This window comes from Dysidea avara, chromosome 11 (genome assembly GCF_963678975.1).
Source record: "Dysidea avara chromosome 11, odDysAvar1.4, whole genome shotgun sequence".
NCBI classification, from domain to species: Eukaryota; Metazoa; Porifera; class Demospongiae; order Dictyoceratida; family Dysideidae; genus Dysidea; species Dysidea avara.
Window position 1 is genome coordinate 14,886,447 of NC_089282.1, and position 14,363 is coordinate 14,900,809.

Sequence of the window (14,363 nt, forward strand, 5' to 3'; positions counted from 1 at the left end):
ACAATGGATCCAACAAAAAATCAACTGACACGGTGCAAGTGTCTTGTGGTCAATGTGGACGTAAACACAAGCCTAGAGAGTGTCCAGCCTATGGCCAACGATGCTCCATATGTAACAAGTATAATCATTTTGCTTGTGTCTGCCGCAGCAAAAATCAGACTCCTCCATCTAGACCAAAGACCACTCCTCAAACAAAGTCAAAAAAGAAATTACATGCTGTAGTTGAAAGTCAGAAATCAACTGATACTGAAGACTCAGATGGCGAGCCATTACTAGTCACTGACGCACTTAAAGTTCACGGAATCTCAGAATCCATGTGGCTCTCAACAATCAGTGTCCTTGGAAATAAGATCACATTCAAGCTGGACACGGGTGCAGAAGCTAGTGTACTTCCACTGAAGGTATTTAACTGTCTGAGAGATAAGCCTATGCTTTCTAACACAACAACAAAACTATCTGCTTATGGAGGCTCTTTACTCGCACCAATTGGCACATGTGTCCTTGAATGTAGAGGGAAGTTTGCTACTTCTGCTGTTAGATTTTTTGTCGTCTCTAAAGAAGTTCAACCCATATTAGGGCTCAAGGACTGTACTAGTTTAGGTCTGGTTCAGAGGGTACATACCATTCAGGTCCCTGATTTGTCGAAGGAGATGATTCAAGTCGAATTTCCAGACATATTCAAAGGCCTTGGAAATATTGGAAAATATCGCATTACCCTAAAAGAGAATGCCATCCCAGTAATACACCAAGCTAGAAGAGTACCACATTCGCTACGTGACAAGTTAAAGCGTTCCCTTGATGCCAACTTGAAATGTGGTGTGCTGCAGAAAGTTGATGAGCCCACCGACTGGGTGCACAACTTGGTTATTGTAGAAAAGAAGAATGGGACACTCCGCCTTTGCCTTGATCCCCGAGATCTCAATAAAGTGATCAAAAGAGAGCATTACAGAATACCTACTGCACAGGAAATATCAAGCAAACTTGCTGGAAAAAAGGTCTTCTCTACATTTGACCTGAAAGATGGGTACTGGCAGGTTGAACTTGACAATTACAGTTCAATGTTATGCACCTTCAGCACTCATTTTGGTCGCTATCGCTTCACTCATATGCCATTTGACTTAGCATCAGCCAGCGAAGTGTTTCAGAAGAAAAATGAAGCTGCCGTGCCGCCCAGTTAGGGGAGTCTACATACCAAATTTGAAGAAAATCGCTTCAGCCATTTCCAAGATACAAGCGAACAAAATTTCGTTTTAATTTCTTCGTTTTTCTTCATCTTCTTCATTTCGCACACTTTGCAAAATTCGCCATAAAACACGAATGCGTGCTTGGATTGGGCTGAAATTTGACACACTTAAGGGCTCATTAAGGCGGATCTCCATACCAACTTTGGTAGGAATCCGATAAACATTCACAGAGTTATGACCGATTATTTGCGTAAAATAAGGTCGAAGGTCTGTCACGCCTACAGGGTAAACTCCCTAGAGGAATCAGTTGAAAATTGATATGTAGATGGAGCAACCATCGTAGGAGTGTCTTTTCGTGGTTTGAAAGGAATCCAGTTAAAGGCCATCGAGATATGACACAAAACCCAACCTGCGTCACAATTACGCGATCGATTTTTATGAATTAAAAAACTATTAGTTTTTGTGTCTACCAGGCAAACCGCTTAGAGTAATGAGCTGAAAATCAGTATGTAGCTGGAATAATCATAATAGAAAGTCCTTGCAGTAGTACAGAAGAATCGGATTACGAACCACTGAGTTATGATTCGAAAGGCAACTACGTGTAGCAAATGCGATATCGAGATACTCTAATAGAACAGTCACCCTAATAAAGCATTCAGCTGTGTTTATAATTTACTCAATTATATTACATTGTAAGTTATTCTGTAGGGAATTCAGCTACAAACAAGTCACCCTGTAGTCAGATCAGCTAGAAGAAGTTACCTAATAAAGAGTTCAGCTACACAGAAACCATCATGTAGAGAGTTCAGCTGCAAACAAATCACCCTATAGAGAATTCAGCTACAAACAAATTGCCCTGTAGAGAGATCAGCTAGAAGAAGTTACCTTGTAGAGAGTTCGGTTACAAAGAAACCATCATGTAAAGAGTTCAGCTGCAATCAAATCACCCAGTAGAAAGTTCCGCTATGAACAGATCACCCTGTAGAGAGTTCAGTTAGAAACAAGTCATCCTGTAGAGAGATCAGCTAGAAGAAGTCACCTTGTAGAGAGTTCAGCTACAAAGACACCACCATGTAAGAGGGTTCAGCTGCAAACAAATCACCTGTAGAGAGTTCAACTAGAAACAAATCACCCTGTAGAGAGTTCAGCTAGAAGAAGTTACATTGTAGAGAGTTCAGTTACAAAGAAACTACCATGTAGAGAGTTCAGCTGCAAACAAATCACTCTGTAGAGAATTCAGCTACAAACAAATCGCCCTGTAGAAAGATCAGCTAGAAGAAGATACCTTGTAGAGAGTTCAGCTACAAACAAATCACCCTGTAGAGAGTTCAGCTACAAACAAGTCATCCAGTAGAGAGATCAGCTAGAAGAATCACCTTGTAGACAGTTCAGCTACAAAGAAATTACCCTGCTTCATCTTTTCTCCTTCCTGTGGTAAAGAAAAAAAATGATAGGTTAAAAAGCCCTAAAGCCGGCCATAGGCCGGCTTTGGGGTATACAAATACAAAAAGAAGTGAAATCTAATCCAAAATAGCCAAGCTGTAAAAAAAGAATGCGGCCCTGAGAAAGGCTATGGTGAAAAAAGATGTGAAATCCAAGGTGGAGGCCAAGAAATGGCTGTGATGGTAGGTTAATGGTAAAAATTTTAATAACAACAATTCAGGTGAATTTTGTGCCAAGACCAAGCGGCACCAAATTCACCTGAATTGTTGTTATTAAATTTTTTACCATTAACCTACCATCACAGCCATTTCTTGGCCGCCACCTTGGATTTCACATCTTTTTTCACCGTAGCCTTTCTCAGGGCCGCACTCTTTTTTTACAGCTTGGCTGTTTTGGATTAGATTATCATATCTGCATACACCAGAGAACATTTGTCAGAGTAGAGTGTACATACTTCCTGCTCTGATGGCTTTATTGTGTGTTGGTACAGGTCTGTAGAGACTTCAGAAACTGTGAGACTGTCCATATGGTGGCTTTTATTCAGAGGGTCATTTATGAGAATTTCCACTGTAGTATTTCATGTTGAGCTAATGCAAATAAATACATCAACTTGTTGTTGAAGAACATACTGGCTTGTTTGAATGTAGCATTGTAGTAGTCACAAATGCGGTATGCAATTACTGCAATCTCCCTCTAACATTGTGAGTACAGAGTACATGATATTGAGGAACCTATCTAAGTTTAGTCACATTTATACCAAAATTTCTTGGCCTTAATATATAGGTAGTTGCTTTATACAGTTGAAGGTGCCTTATTTGGAAACATTTTTTGCCTTTTTAGAGTTGGCCTTTCTATGCTAAGACAGTGTCTATTGTACACTGTAAGATATAAGTGTTGCATTAGCTAATTTTTGTGTAGTCTGTTTTATCAAGTCAACGAAACTCTTCCAGCGAAGTGTCTTTCTACCATTTGACAGGGAACACAATGACTTTGTTTTGTTGCTGTGATTTATCCCAAGATATTGTGATCAGATTTTTTTGTAGCAGAAAAGTTGACCATATTTAAAGGGAAAAGGTGATGTTTCTACTTACTAAGTTCAGTATATGGAAAAACTGTTACTCCACTTGACTATATAATGACAAATATGACTTAGTACCACATGACAACACATGACAACAGTGTATGTTGCAACATATTAGCATGATGGAAGATTGCACTTAGCCAGCAGTGCAGTCAGACATAGTCTTGTCTATACTTAGTTGTTGTGAAGAGATAGCAGTTGTATGCTAATAATATACTCTAATACAACATTCATTATAGCTCTTTCATGTACACACAACTGACATCCTGTTACAACACAGAAACATGCACAACATTATACACAGACTGGGCTAGCAAATTTGTCTCGATACTCCATGGATTACATATCAAATGTTGAAACTGTGTTTTTAGCATATATCTCAAGTAAAGATGTTGACAAGCTGAACAATCACTCAGGTTAGAGAGCTGAGCAGTACCACTCTATAAGGAATTGTCTACCATTCTTACTTCAGAAATTGTCAGATTTATAAATAGTTTGGACCACAAGTGTCCTAGATTTTTACCATATTCTTGTACACAGGTAAAGCACTTAATAAGGGTAATAGTTACCTAGCTAAGTACGACTTGGAAACCAAATTCTAATCTTATATACACTGCTTCAGGGGGTAGAGTACTCCTACTACACTGTAGACACCCTAGACTCTGTTGAGTGCACTGGCTCAAATGGTTTTGACACGATACAACAGCAAATTTGCTAGGTACGCACCTCTAGCCCTGGTGGGCGACTAAGTAACCATTGACTAGCAAGTACAGGGAGGCTTTAAGCATATCTCAACTTGGATATTAAGCTTCTTCATTTTCTGGCAAAACAAACACTTTAAAATTGGGCACTACTTTGAAGGTGCCACTCCCACACGGACTGCTTTATGCACACAAGTAATTGGATCTCAAAAGTCTCTGTTTCCAATCCCGGGTACGTATATATATACACCGTATTTATCCATATAAAAGCCTAGGCGTTTATTTCCTATAAGTGATTTTGGACCCGGCATGTAGATAAGCCTGGCGCCTATTCAGGCCCAGGCATTTATTTCTTAGAGCACACAAGGCAAAGGGTGACTGTGAACAAAGTGGTGCTGAGAGTACTTATAAAATCAACTTACAGTTTGAAATCCTCACTTTGCAACAATGAAATACAAGGTGAAGTGTGTTTATCCAGTATTTGTGACCGGATCTGCGAAAACCCGACATAATGGCGCAAGCCTAAATTTTCAGTATAAGCCATTGATTTGCAATGGGAAAAATATTTGCATAATCAAAAAAAAAATCGTAATTTTTTTAAACACTTTGTTTTTTGTGAAGGAAGGGTCCTATGATAAAAACCTGGATATCATCTTATTTGCCTACTCAAGAGGAGTTCAAAAATCTTTGTTTTGTTGCAGTAGACTAAAGGATACGTAAGTTATGGGTGTTGTTTTATGTGACATCGAAACGATCGTACGCAATCAATTTTTCTTCACTGATTTCATCTCTGTATGCAGTAAAGAATGGTAATAGAAGAAACAACTTACCCAGTAAAGGACTCCCCTATTCATGGCGAACACAATGGTGCAACTTGCAACACTGTACTGCATTGTATTTCTAAGTTAAAGCCGTTTTTGTAAACGCATGTAATTTATTTTCCCAATACTTGCTGTACAAATCAATCTTTCTGTTGTTGCTACTTTGTAGGGCTGTAACTTCAAAAGTTGTTGCCATATGGGGCTGAAACTTGGCCAGAGCATACATTTGGCTAAGTGGATTATACATATTCAATAATAAAGAATTTGAAAAATGCGCCATTATGTCGGGTTTTCACAGATCCGGTCACATTTAGACTCTTGTACAGCACACGACTCCAGCATTTATTAGAATCATAGCCTAGTTTTTGGCACCCTGGCATCTATATGGACTCAGTTGTGTATTTTGTAGCTTGGGACAAAATTTGAGCCAGGCGTTTACTTGAGCCCGGCTTTACTACGGATAAATATGGTATATATCATCTAGGTAGTGGATATTGTGCTGGCACCAGTTTTGAACATGAAAAGGCTATTTTACCGGCAGTATTATCGTTTTTACTCAAAACACACTAGTTGTATGAAAGTAAAGTGAGTTCAAGGTGAGTAGCAAGCAAAGCGAGTGTCCCAGCAAAGTCAGGCCAACCCTAGCTTGCCTAAAACTCACCATAAACTTACCTTCATACAGACAGTGAAAGATATCACTAAACTTAACAGGAAAACCTCATGTTAGCATTAGGGTTAGGTAGTTCCTTCTTCACCTTTGTTACTTCAGTATATAGGTCACTTCAGTCACACACATAAGGGTGGATGATAGCTGGCAGTGCCAGTGGTTAGGATATTGCTTGGGAGTCCTGGGTTTGAGCCCTGTCACCATAAGTTTTGTTGGGGTTTTTGGTTTGCTTAGTGGTGCTGAATTGATTAAGAGAAGCCACACAAAGTTAACTGGATACCAGGGATTTCAGTTCTGTTTGAAAACAAGAATTTTTGTGTGATGATGTTATCACTTTGTTTGATGTCATCACGCAAACAGTATAATTTTTAAACGGAACTGAAATTCCCGGTTGCATATTTGTGGTAATGCGTGAAGTAATCCATAGACCACAGCGAAGCGTGTCAGTGGACACAGAACAAGCTCCATCAGAACACCCAGCTACCAACTAATGTTATCCAAGCTTTAAAAACATTAGCTTGTCACAACTCTGGTTAATGCAAATACTTAGCACAAGTTGCCATCGCATGATTACTGTTATACAGAGCGCACCCTGACTAGTCACACCATTTGCTTTCTCATTAAACAACTTCAAAATTATGCACCACAGACCATCAAAATTTGGTATAGGCATTCAGTACTCTACAATAGTATACTTCGCATTTTCATGATTCGGACTTGATAGGGTTGTCAGCCCATGTTGTAGTCAACAGGCACATGCCCACATGGTTAAAAAATCAGCTTGAAACTTTAGATTTATATTAGCATAATAAAGGCGTCGTATTTCCAAACCTTTGTACACTAAAGCATCGCATGCACAGGCTATCACAACAGCTTTTTAGGTATAAATTAAGTTATACACTAGTGAAATTTTGGGCCACCTTAAGAGTTCTCATTAACGTGTGGGTTGAAACAAATTGCTTTTTTTCTGGCTGGGCTTTATTGGTTCACTTAGTTCATGCGACTTCTTCGAGGGGTCCTTCACTTCCAGAAATGTCGTCGATGACCATAGAAATTTGGCAATTTTTATTAGAAATATAGAAATTTTTGTTGAGAATTCAGAAATATTAACTGAAATTTTAAATACATAAATCCATACGATTAAAATTTTTATAATGTTTGGCATTGAATTTTGATTATTTCATTAGTGTAAGTTATATTGCATGGATTTATATGTGTATATACACGAGGCCAGATGCAAGGAAGAGGGGTCACTATCAATAGAAGACGTATAGCGACATCTAGATTATACTTGTCCGTAATCTGCTTCGTAAATTTGTTGTATACTTTCGAGATGATTCGATTCCCACGGTGCAAAGGCCACAGTGCAAGTCGTTTTGGTGTGTCCGTGGATTACTGGTGAGTGTTTTATTCAAATTCCTACCTCATCCCAACCATGATAGAGTCCCGACGGCTTACCAGACCGCTAGTGAACTGTTTGGCTCGGCTTGAACCCATACTTTTTTTTTGAAGATATAAAGAAAGTAAGATTGGAACATACAAATAAACAGTTAAACAATTAAATCAAAAACTGAGTCTCTGATTGCACCAAGACCACAGGAGCACTTTTGATGTAATGCACCTATCAATGTATTGTCCCACTCTCCCCCCTCAGGCATATATGGGGCTATAGTGGGGATTTGACACAGCCGAATGTCAAATGCCCCATAGTAGGGCAGACCTATCGTGTCAAATCCCCACTGTTGGCCCCAGTTGCAACGCGGGATTTGACATAGCGAAGGAAGTTACAACAAAAAGATATTTGGGTGCTTACTGAACGATCGTCAAATGCCCCGTAGTGGGGCAGCAGTTTCGTGTCAATTCCCCCTGTAAAGCCCCACTTATTCCCGAAGGAGGGGGGGGTGGTGGGGCAATACATTGATAGGTGCATAATGACCTTGCGAAGATCACACTCCTCTAATGCACTGGATTGCTGAACGCAGCAAACAAAATGACAATCTACATCTAATCCATCCTAGTACTGTGGCATAAGAGTCATTCCATTTGTCAGACAATAAACTCGCCAATCGCTTGTAAAATACACTGGCTTCATGGCTCATTCCCCCGGAACAGAGAACACTAGAGGGGTAAAAGAACTGTATTCCACTTCACCGATTTGCAACTCATAAGCTCTCTTCTTTGTTATTTCGTGTTTCCTGTAACATGACTGAAGGGTGGTTCCACTGTTGGATGGTGCAAGTGGGTTAAAAACTCTGACGTCCGTATAACATTTTGGAATGAAACCATAATACAATAACCATAATACTGAAACCATAATACTGAAACCATAATACTGAAACCATAATACTGAAACCATAATACAGTAGCCTAAAGCACGGAATATACTACAACTCAAGCTACAACTTCGTAGTACCCAAGAATTTCCAAGCCAGAAATTCGGAAATTTGGAAATTTGGTAGAAATTTATCCAGAAATTACAAATTTGGTTGGCAAATTTCCGTATTCTGAAATTTCGAAGATGGATTTTGTATGTGAAGGACCCCCTGGACTTCTTTGACTTATTTTGACTTCAGACAAAATATATTAACCACTTGAGTTTACAATAACCTTGATATGATACCTGTTTTCGTCTCATCAAGCTTCAGACGCTTAGCACCTTCAGAGGCCACTGTGCTATCTTCGCTTTCGGTTGTTTTTGTCCGAGCCTTGCTTTTCCTTTTTCCAGGAGTAACACGGCTGCTCATCATGGAATAGGTCGCACTAAGTTTTCTGCAAAGTGAAAACATATATTTATAACAGTGCTTTAATACTTTTACCAGCATTACCAGTTAAGTTAGGCCTTGAGTTAGGCAGTGGAGAGCCGGCGCGACATAGACAAAACTACCAAGTGTAGTAAACAAGAAATTGATTAACTTCTGGATTTCTGTGCTCAAACTTCTCCAATGATTCGGGATTTTTCTTGTCAACCAGTTACAGTCATCAGACCATGCTCAGCCTCCAACAATTCAATCGTCACTCGTCTGGCGGCGCTTTAAATACTGTAAGCGCCCACGCTCCCACCCCCTAGTCTCGTGCCCAGACCCACCCATTTGAAAGTCTGCTCAACGCAGTGGGTGGGGTCTGGGCACGAGACTACCACCGATCGAGTACATGTATTTAAGCGTGTGACGACTCTCCTCAGACTTGGTGAATTACCTTGCCTTCGGGTTTTACACTAGAGAAACAAAGTATATTAAAAGTCACGTGCTTGAAAGTAGCCAATGAGATCAGCAGCCGGATCATGGATAAAACGCGATCAAACATAGGGGTGGGGTAAAAGCGGGACGGGGACGGGGACGAAAGGGGGTAAAAGCGGGACGGGGACGGGGACGAAGCCATGTTGACGTAGCTGTGCTCACGTGTCACTGAGAGATTTCTGCAATAAGCCATAGCTGAGAGCAGCATTCTTTACTTCAGAGGTGCTATTTATAATAAAGCTTGAGAGATTTAGCTACATTATACTCAAACTTACAAGACAGACTTATTGTAACGGTGACTTAAATCAGTTTGAGCTACTTAGTATCTGCTGAGACTAATCTCTTTATGGATAACTCAGAAGATGGCTCGAATCACGACACAGATGACTGCACAGTGATTTCAAATGATGCCAATGGTGCCCTCGAAATGGAGGAGATTGTATCCTATTTAGAAGGAGCTGGAACCAACTACAAAGATTTTTTGAACACCTCTGTCAAGCCACCCGTGCAACCCCGAGGAGGAACACTGATATTGTTTGATTTAGGCCCAGATGAATCTCAATGGGAGAGCAACAAAAAGAAGCTAAGGTATAGTGAGCTATGCAATCATGAACATATAGAATTATATCAAGAGTTATTATTAACTCTTGCCTATACCTATATTGTTTGTGTATATTATACTGTGCTAAAATTACCTCTTTATCTACACAGATGTGACCAATATAGATGGGTCCATAAAGGCACTAGGACTTTTGACCGTGGGAATTATTCTGTGAAGAAGAAGACTGGAGTTATTGATGTAGCAGGGATAGAAAAGCAAACTGGTGATAACTCCTTCAAGCGGTTGGAATATTGGGGTATTGGCTCAAGCTATTTAATTCACTATCTGGGAGATCACAATGCATTTGTACCATGTGCACACAGGAACAGCAAGAAAAGTACCAAACCATTTGTACGGTCAGCACTCCACATTAAGGAAAAGGTATAGTGTAATAGTTAAGCATGAAATAGTTAGGGACCTGCCTATTATGTTCAAAATTTTGCAGGTTACTAATAAAGGACCAATGATGTCAGCACAGAAAGTTTATCAACAGTTAGTCAATGAAGATGAAGGTGGGCCTAGACATGTCATCAACACACCTAGAGACCAGAATCAAATCAAAAACTTCCAGAAAGATGAGAATCGCCAGTTCCGGATTTCACATGATGGTATTTACAACACATACCAACTATGTTTCCAGCTGCAACTGAAAGATCGTAAGGGAGAGCCCCAAAAATTTCTTTGAAATTTTCAAGTGTACCCAACAGTCTGTGTTCACATGGTACCACATCCTCTCTTGGAGAATTTAGAGATGCTTCTGAAAGTTTCCACGACCCCTGTAACCCTGCATTATGACACTGTTTTCAACATGGGAGATTTCTATCTGTCTACTCTAGTTTTCCGAAATGCTATTTTCAAGAAAGATCCTATCACACCAGTGGCTTTCTTTATCGATTCCAGGAGGTTTCAGGAAGACCACATGCTGTTTATGAAAACCATAAGAAAGTCACTACCTCTGCTTGCTTCAAAGAAGATTCTAATGGTTACTGATCGAGAATTTGATTTTTCTGATGTGTTTCCAATGTGTCTGAATGTTTTTTGTTGGAACCATCTAGAACGTGATTTGCATTTTTACTTGAAGAATTCAGCCAATTGTAAGCCATCTGAGATTAGTTATTACGCCAACAGTTTCAAAGCTTTGATGATTGAAGAAAATGAAGATGATTTCGACAGTTCCTGGAGCATCACCAAGGCTTCCTTTACGAATCCAACTGTTCTGAGATATTTTGAACAAAAGCTTTTGCCAGCGTTTAAGGAGCATTCATCCATTTGGAAACTTAGAGAAATGGGGGTTTCTGATCCAGAGAATGGGCTAACAAATAATCCATCTGAATCCATGAATGCTGTTCTCCACAATCTGCAGCAATGGAAACAAGTTCCCCTTGATGTTATCTGTGTATCTCTATTTCATCTTTCAAGCTATTACCAGCGAGAAATTATTAGGGCTTACCATCTTTGTGGTTCATGGCAAATTGAAAGAAGAACTCGCTTACTTGCAGCGAGATGCCAGTCTAATGCCATTCTTGCCAAAAGCAATAGACCCCAAAGAAATTGTGGCCAAAGCCAGGGATAGAATTTTACCATCTTATGAAGAAGCCAGCCCTTGCTCTTTTCGTGATGACACTACTGCTTCAGTATCCAGTGACAAAGCCACTTGCAAGCTAAACAGTCAGCTAGCATTGGCACGAGAAGCAGTTCATGACAAGCGAGTTGGTTTGACTGAAATGAGATGTTGGATTGTAAGAGGTGCAGATAATGAGACACCGTATGCTGTCCGACTGTTTCCAAAAGAGACTTGCTCCTGTCCTTCAGTGAAAAAATGTTACCACATAATTGCCTGCAAGCTAATGATAGGGCAGGACATCAGTGACCACACCAAGCCTAATATGACACTGCTTACTCAGAGGGTGAGACAGAAGAACAAAGAAAGACCTTCTGGTAGGAAACCTCCAAGAAAAAGAGATTTTGACCAGGTTGCTGCTAATAGTAAGTTTATAGTATTTCCAATAGATGTGTACATATTCTTGTATTTCCATATTACAGATGTCAATGACAGTGAAGGTGAATCCATCCAATGTCCATCCAATGTCCATCCAATGTTCAGAGAATCTTTCCAGTTCCAGGAGATGACATGGGATACTGTGGATCCAAGTTCCCTAAGAAACCACCTCGGAAAGCTTTTACCCCCTTTCGTCCCCGTCCCGGTCCCCGTCCCGCTTTTACCCCACCCCTCAAACATACAGTGTACTGTGTGATAAGAAAGCTGTTGTGATTGTGTTTTATCGATGATCCCGGGGCATTACTATAGCCGTAAAGTGTCCCCTAAAGTCGAACTATGCTCGGGGCACTAGGCCTGTGGGAATTATGCCAGATAAGTTTGGGAATTTTGATTGCAGAAGCTATGCTGGAATTATTCTAGAATAAATGAGAATAGCTAATACATGAATATCAGCACATTCAACTAACACCAAACAAACTAAGTAACAGAAAACAACTGATACATTGCAACCATTATCAGCCGAGTATCAGCAGCATCTGAATGAGTCTTTTCACTGCTGAAGTCTTCTTTCAACTCCATTATGCCGGCATAATTTCGGGCATATGATAGGTATGTGTGGGAATCAGGAATTATGCTAGCATTTTGAATTGATTATGAAGCTTTAACAGTAGGAAAATCTGCAGACTGCACAATTCCGTAAAAAAGATCGAGATACTCTATCTAATGGAGCAGTCAGAAACAAAATAGTCACTGCATATTGTTTACTCTAATAAAGCAGTCACGTTGAAATGAAATACTCTAATGCAGCAACCAGCTAAAGAATTCAAGACTATTTGAAGTTTAAATATCAATGAAAATGGTCTGATACAACAATAAACTGGCATTATTAGCCAATTATATTATGGTGGCATAATAATTTTGGGAATAAATGGGTAATTATCAAAAATATAATAGGTGATTTTTCGAGCACTGCTCAAAAGCATAATGCTCATTTTTTGAAGCATAATAGCCTCATGCCTAATTTGCTCATAGGTAAAGTTCGACAATCATTATACTGCAGCATTAATAAGGACAACTCTAGCTATGCAGTGTTTTGCTAGATCTAGACCTTTTTGCATGTGTTAGACTGTTTTGCTATGGTTTATTGAATATATACTGTAATTCAGTAGAGAATTAAGTGATAAAATCAGAAGCATACACTGCTTGAAGTTTCTTAGTTTACTAGAGTGGTATATCCCCAGTATATGGAACAGTTAATTGTTTGTTATTTTAGTAGTTTTTCAGTAAACCTGCATTCACTGATGTTTACTGAGAGTTTAAAACTTAGTAAAACAATTATGTTCCATATACTAAAAGTTACTGACATTTTACTATCAGTACAACGACAGTAAAGCATCTTAACAAATTAGTAAACTAAGAACCTTCAAGCAGTGATAAAAAGAATAAAAATGAACATATTGATGAAATTTTAGGGAAATTCAGCATAGAATAATGATGGAAATTTGGAGCATAATTCCCACAGGCCTACAGGTGGCTCTTACATCCACTGGTATACCAGTGGACAGACACTCCAAAAAAAATCCTGTGCATGTGTTAATAAAAGAGGTTTGTTGTGTACAGTATACTGTAACTGGTCTAACAAGTGCTTCCTTAGCAGTGCATAGCAACGTACTTGAAGAATTACAAAATACGGGAATTACAATAAATTAATTACGTATTATTGCACCTATGATTATTATGATTTTATACGGGTAAAGGCATGCAAAGCCTGTAAACCCGATCAATGCATCAAAATTAAATCTAAAAAATAATTATCTAACACCAATTTAAATGTGTTGATTGAGCTACTTTCTACAATAGAGGTAGGTAAACTGTTCCAATCATTAATCACTTTGTTCATAAAGTAAGGTGACCTGCATAATAATCTTGAATGTTGCTTAAACAGTTTAGACTGGTGCCCCCTGGTAGTAGTAGCAGTGGAGTAGGTGTATAGGTTAGTAAAGTCAGAGCTGAAGTAGTCGTTCAGAATTTTGTGTAGAAAAATTAAATCACCCCTCTGGAATATATAATACATATAATATAGTTGGTTAATTTCAGATCTAGATGAGTTAGCCAGTTGCATGGCGCTTAGTTTTTAGAAGTAGCACTAGGGACCAACCGATTATGCTCATTATTTTACCTATTATGCTATACTGTACTGCTCAAAATTTTGCTTATTATGCTTAAATTCAGTGTTGTTCCAGTATACTTTTACTAATACTTACTTTTGGAAAAGTATAGCCATTTTTCTGTTAGTATTACTTACTAATACTATACCACATATTGGATAATTTACTAAAGAGATACTCAGTACTTAAGTATAGGGATGGTTAGATACTAAATACTTACCATTTACTTACAGTTTCTGCACCAAAATTTAGTAAGTATTGTCATTCATTTTTATCAGTATTTCAGCTGAGTTCTTACATTATTTACAGTATAGCTATAACTTTTCAAGATTTCTTTCCAATGTACAAGTATGCAAGCCTTAGAGTGTTCTTTGTGCTTAGATTTCAATAAACACTTTGCCTAGAAATTTAGAAAGGAGGTTTCCGGTTCTACTCAACTTCAGCCTAGCTGTGAGTTGAAGA

General features: G+C 39.0%; 1 protein-coding gene and 1 pseudogene across 3 annotated transcripts in view; one reads left to right on the plus strand and one right to left on the minus strand.

Moving 5' to 3' along the window:
• Nucleotides 1–8,941, minus strand: part of LOC136238466 (CREB-binding protein-like) — a 28,089-nt gene extending 19,148 nt beyond the window's left edge. For 2 of the 3 annotated variants that reach the window (XR_010692994.1, XM_066028995.1), the window contains exons 1-2: nucleotides 8,723–8,940; nucleotides 8,518–8,666 (exon numbers count right to left, since the gene is read on the minus strand). Coding sequence is in view for 2 of the 3 variants with exons in the window: in XM_066028995.1 (XP_065885067.1) it covers nucleotides 8,518–8,644 (127 nt within the window). In the remaining variant the exon portion in view is untranslated. Of the gene's footprint in view, nucleotides 1–8,517; nucleotides 8,667–8,722 lie in introns of all 3 variants that reach the window. The other variant, XM_066028996.1, reaches the window with a different exon arrangement.
• A 1,259-nt stretch (nucleotides 8,942–10,200) lies between these two features.
• Nucleotides 10,201–12,006, plus strand: LOC136237708 (uncharacterized; annotated as a pseudogene).
• The last annotated feature ends 2,357 nt before the right edge of the window (nucleotides 12,007–14,363 follow it).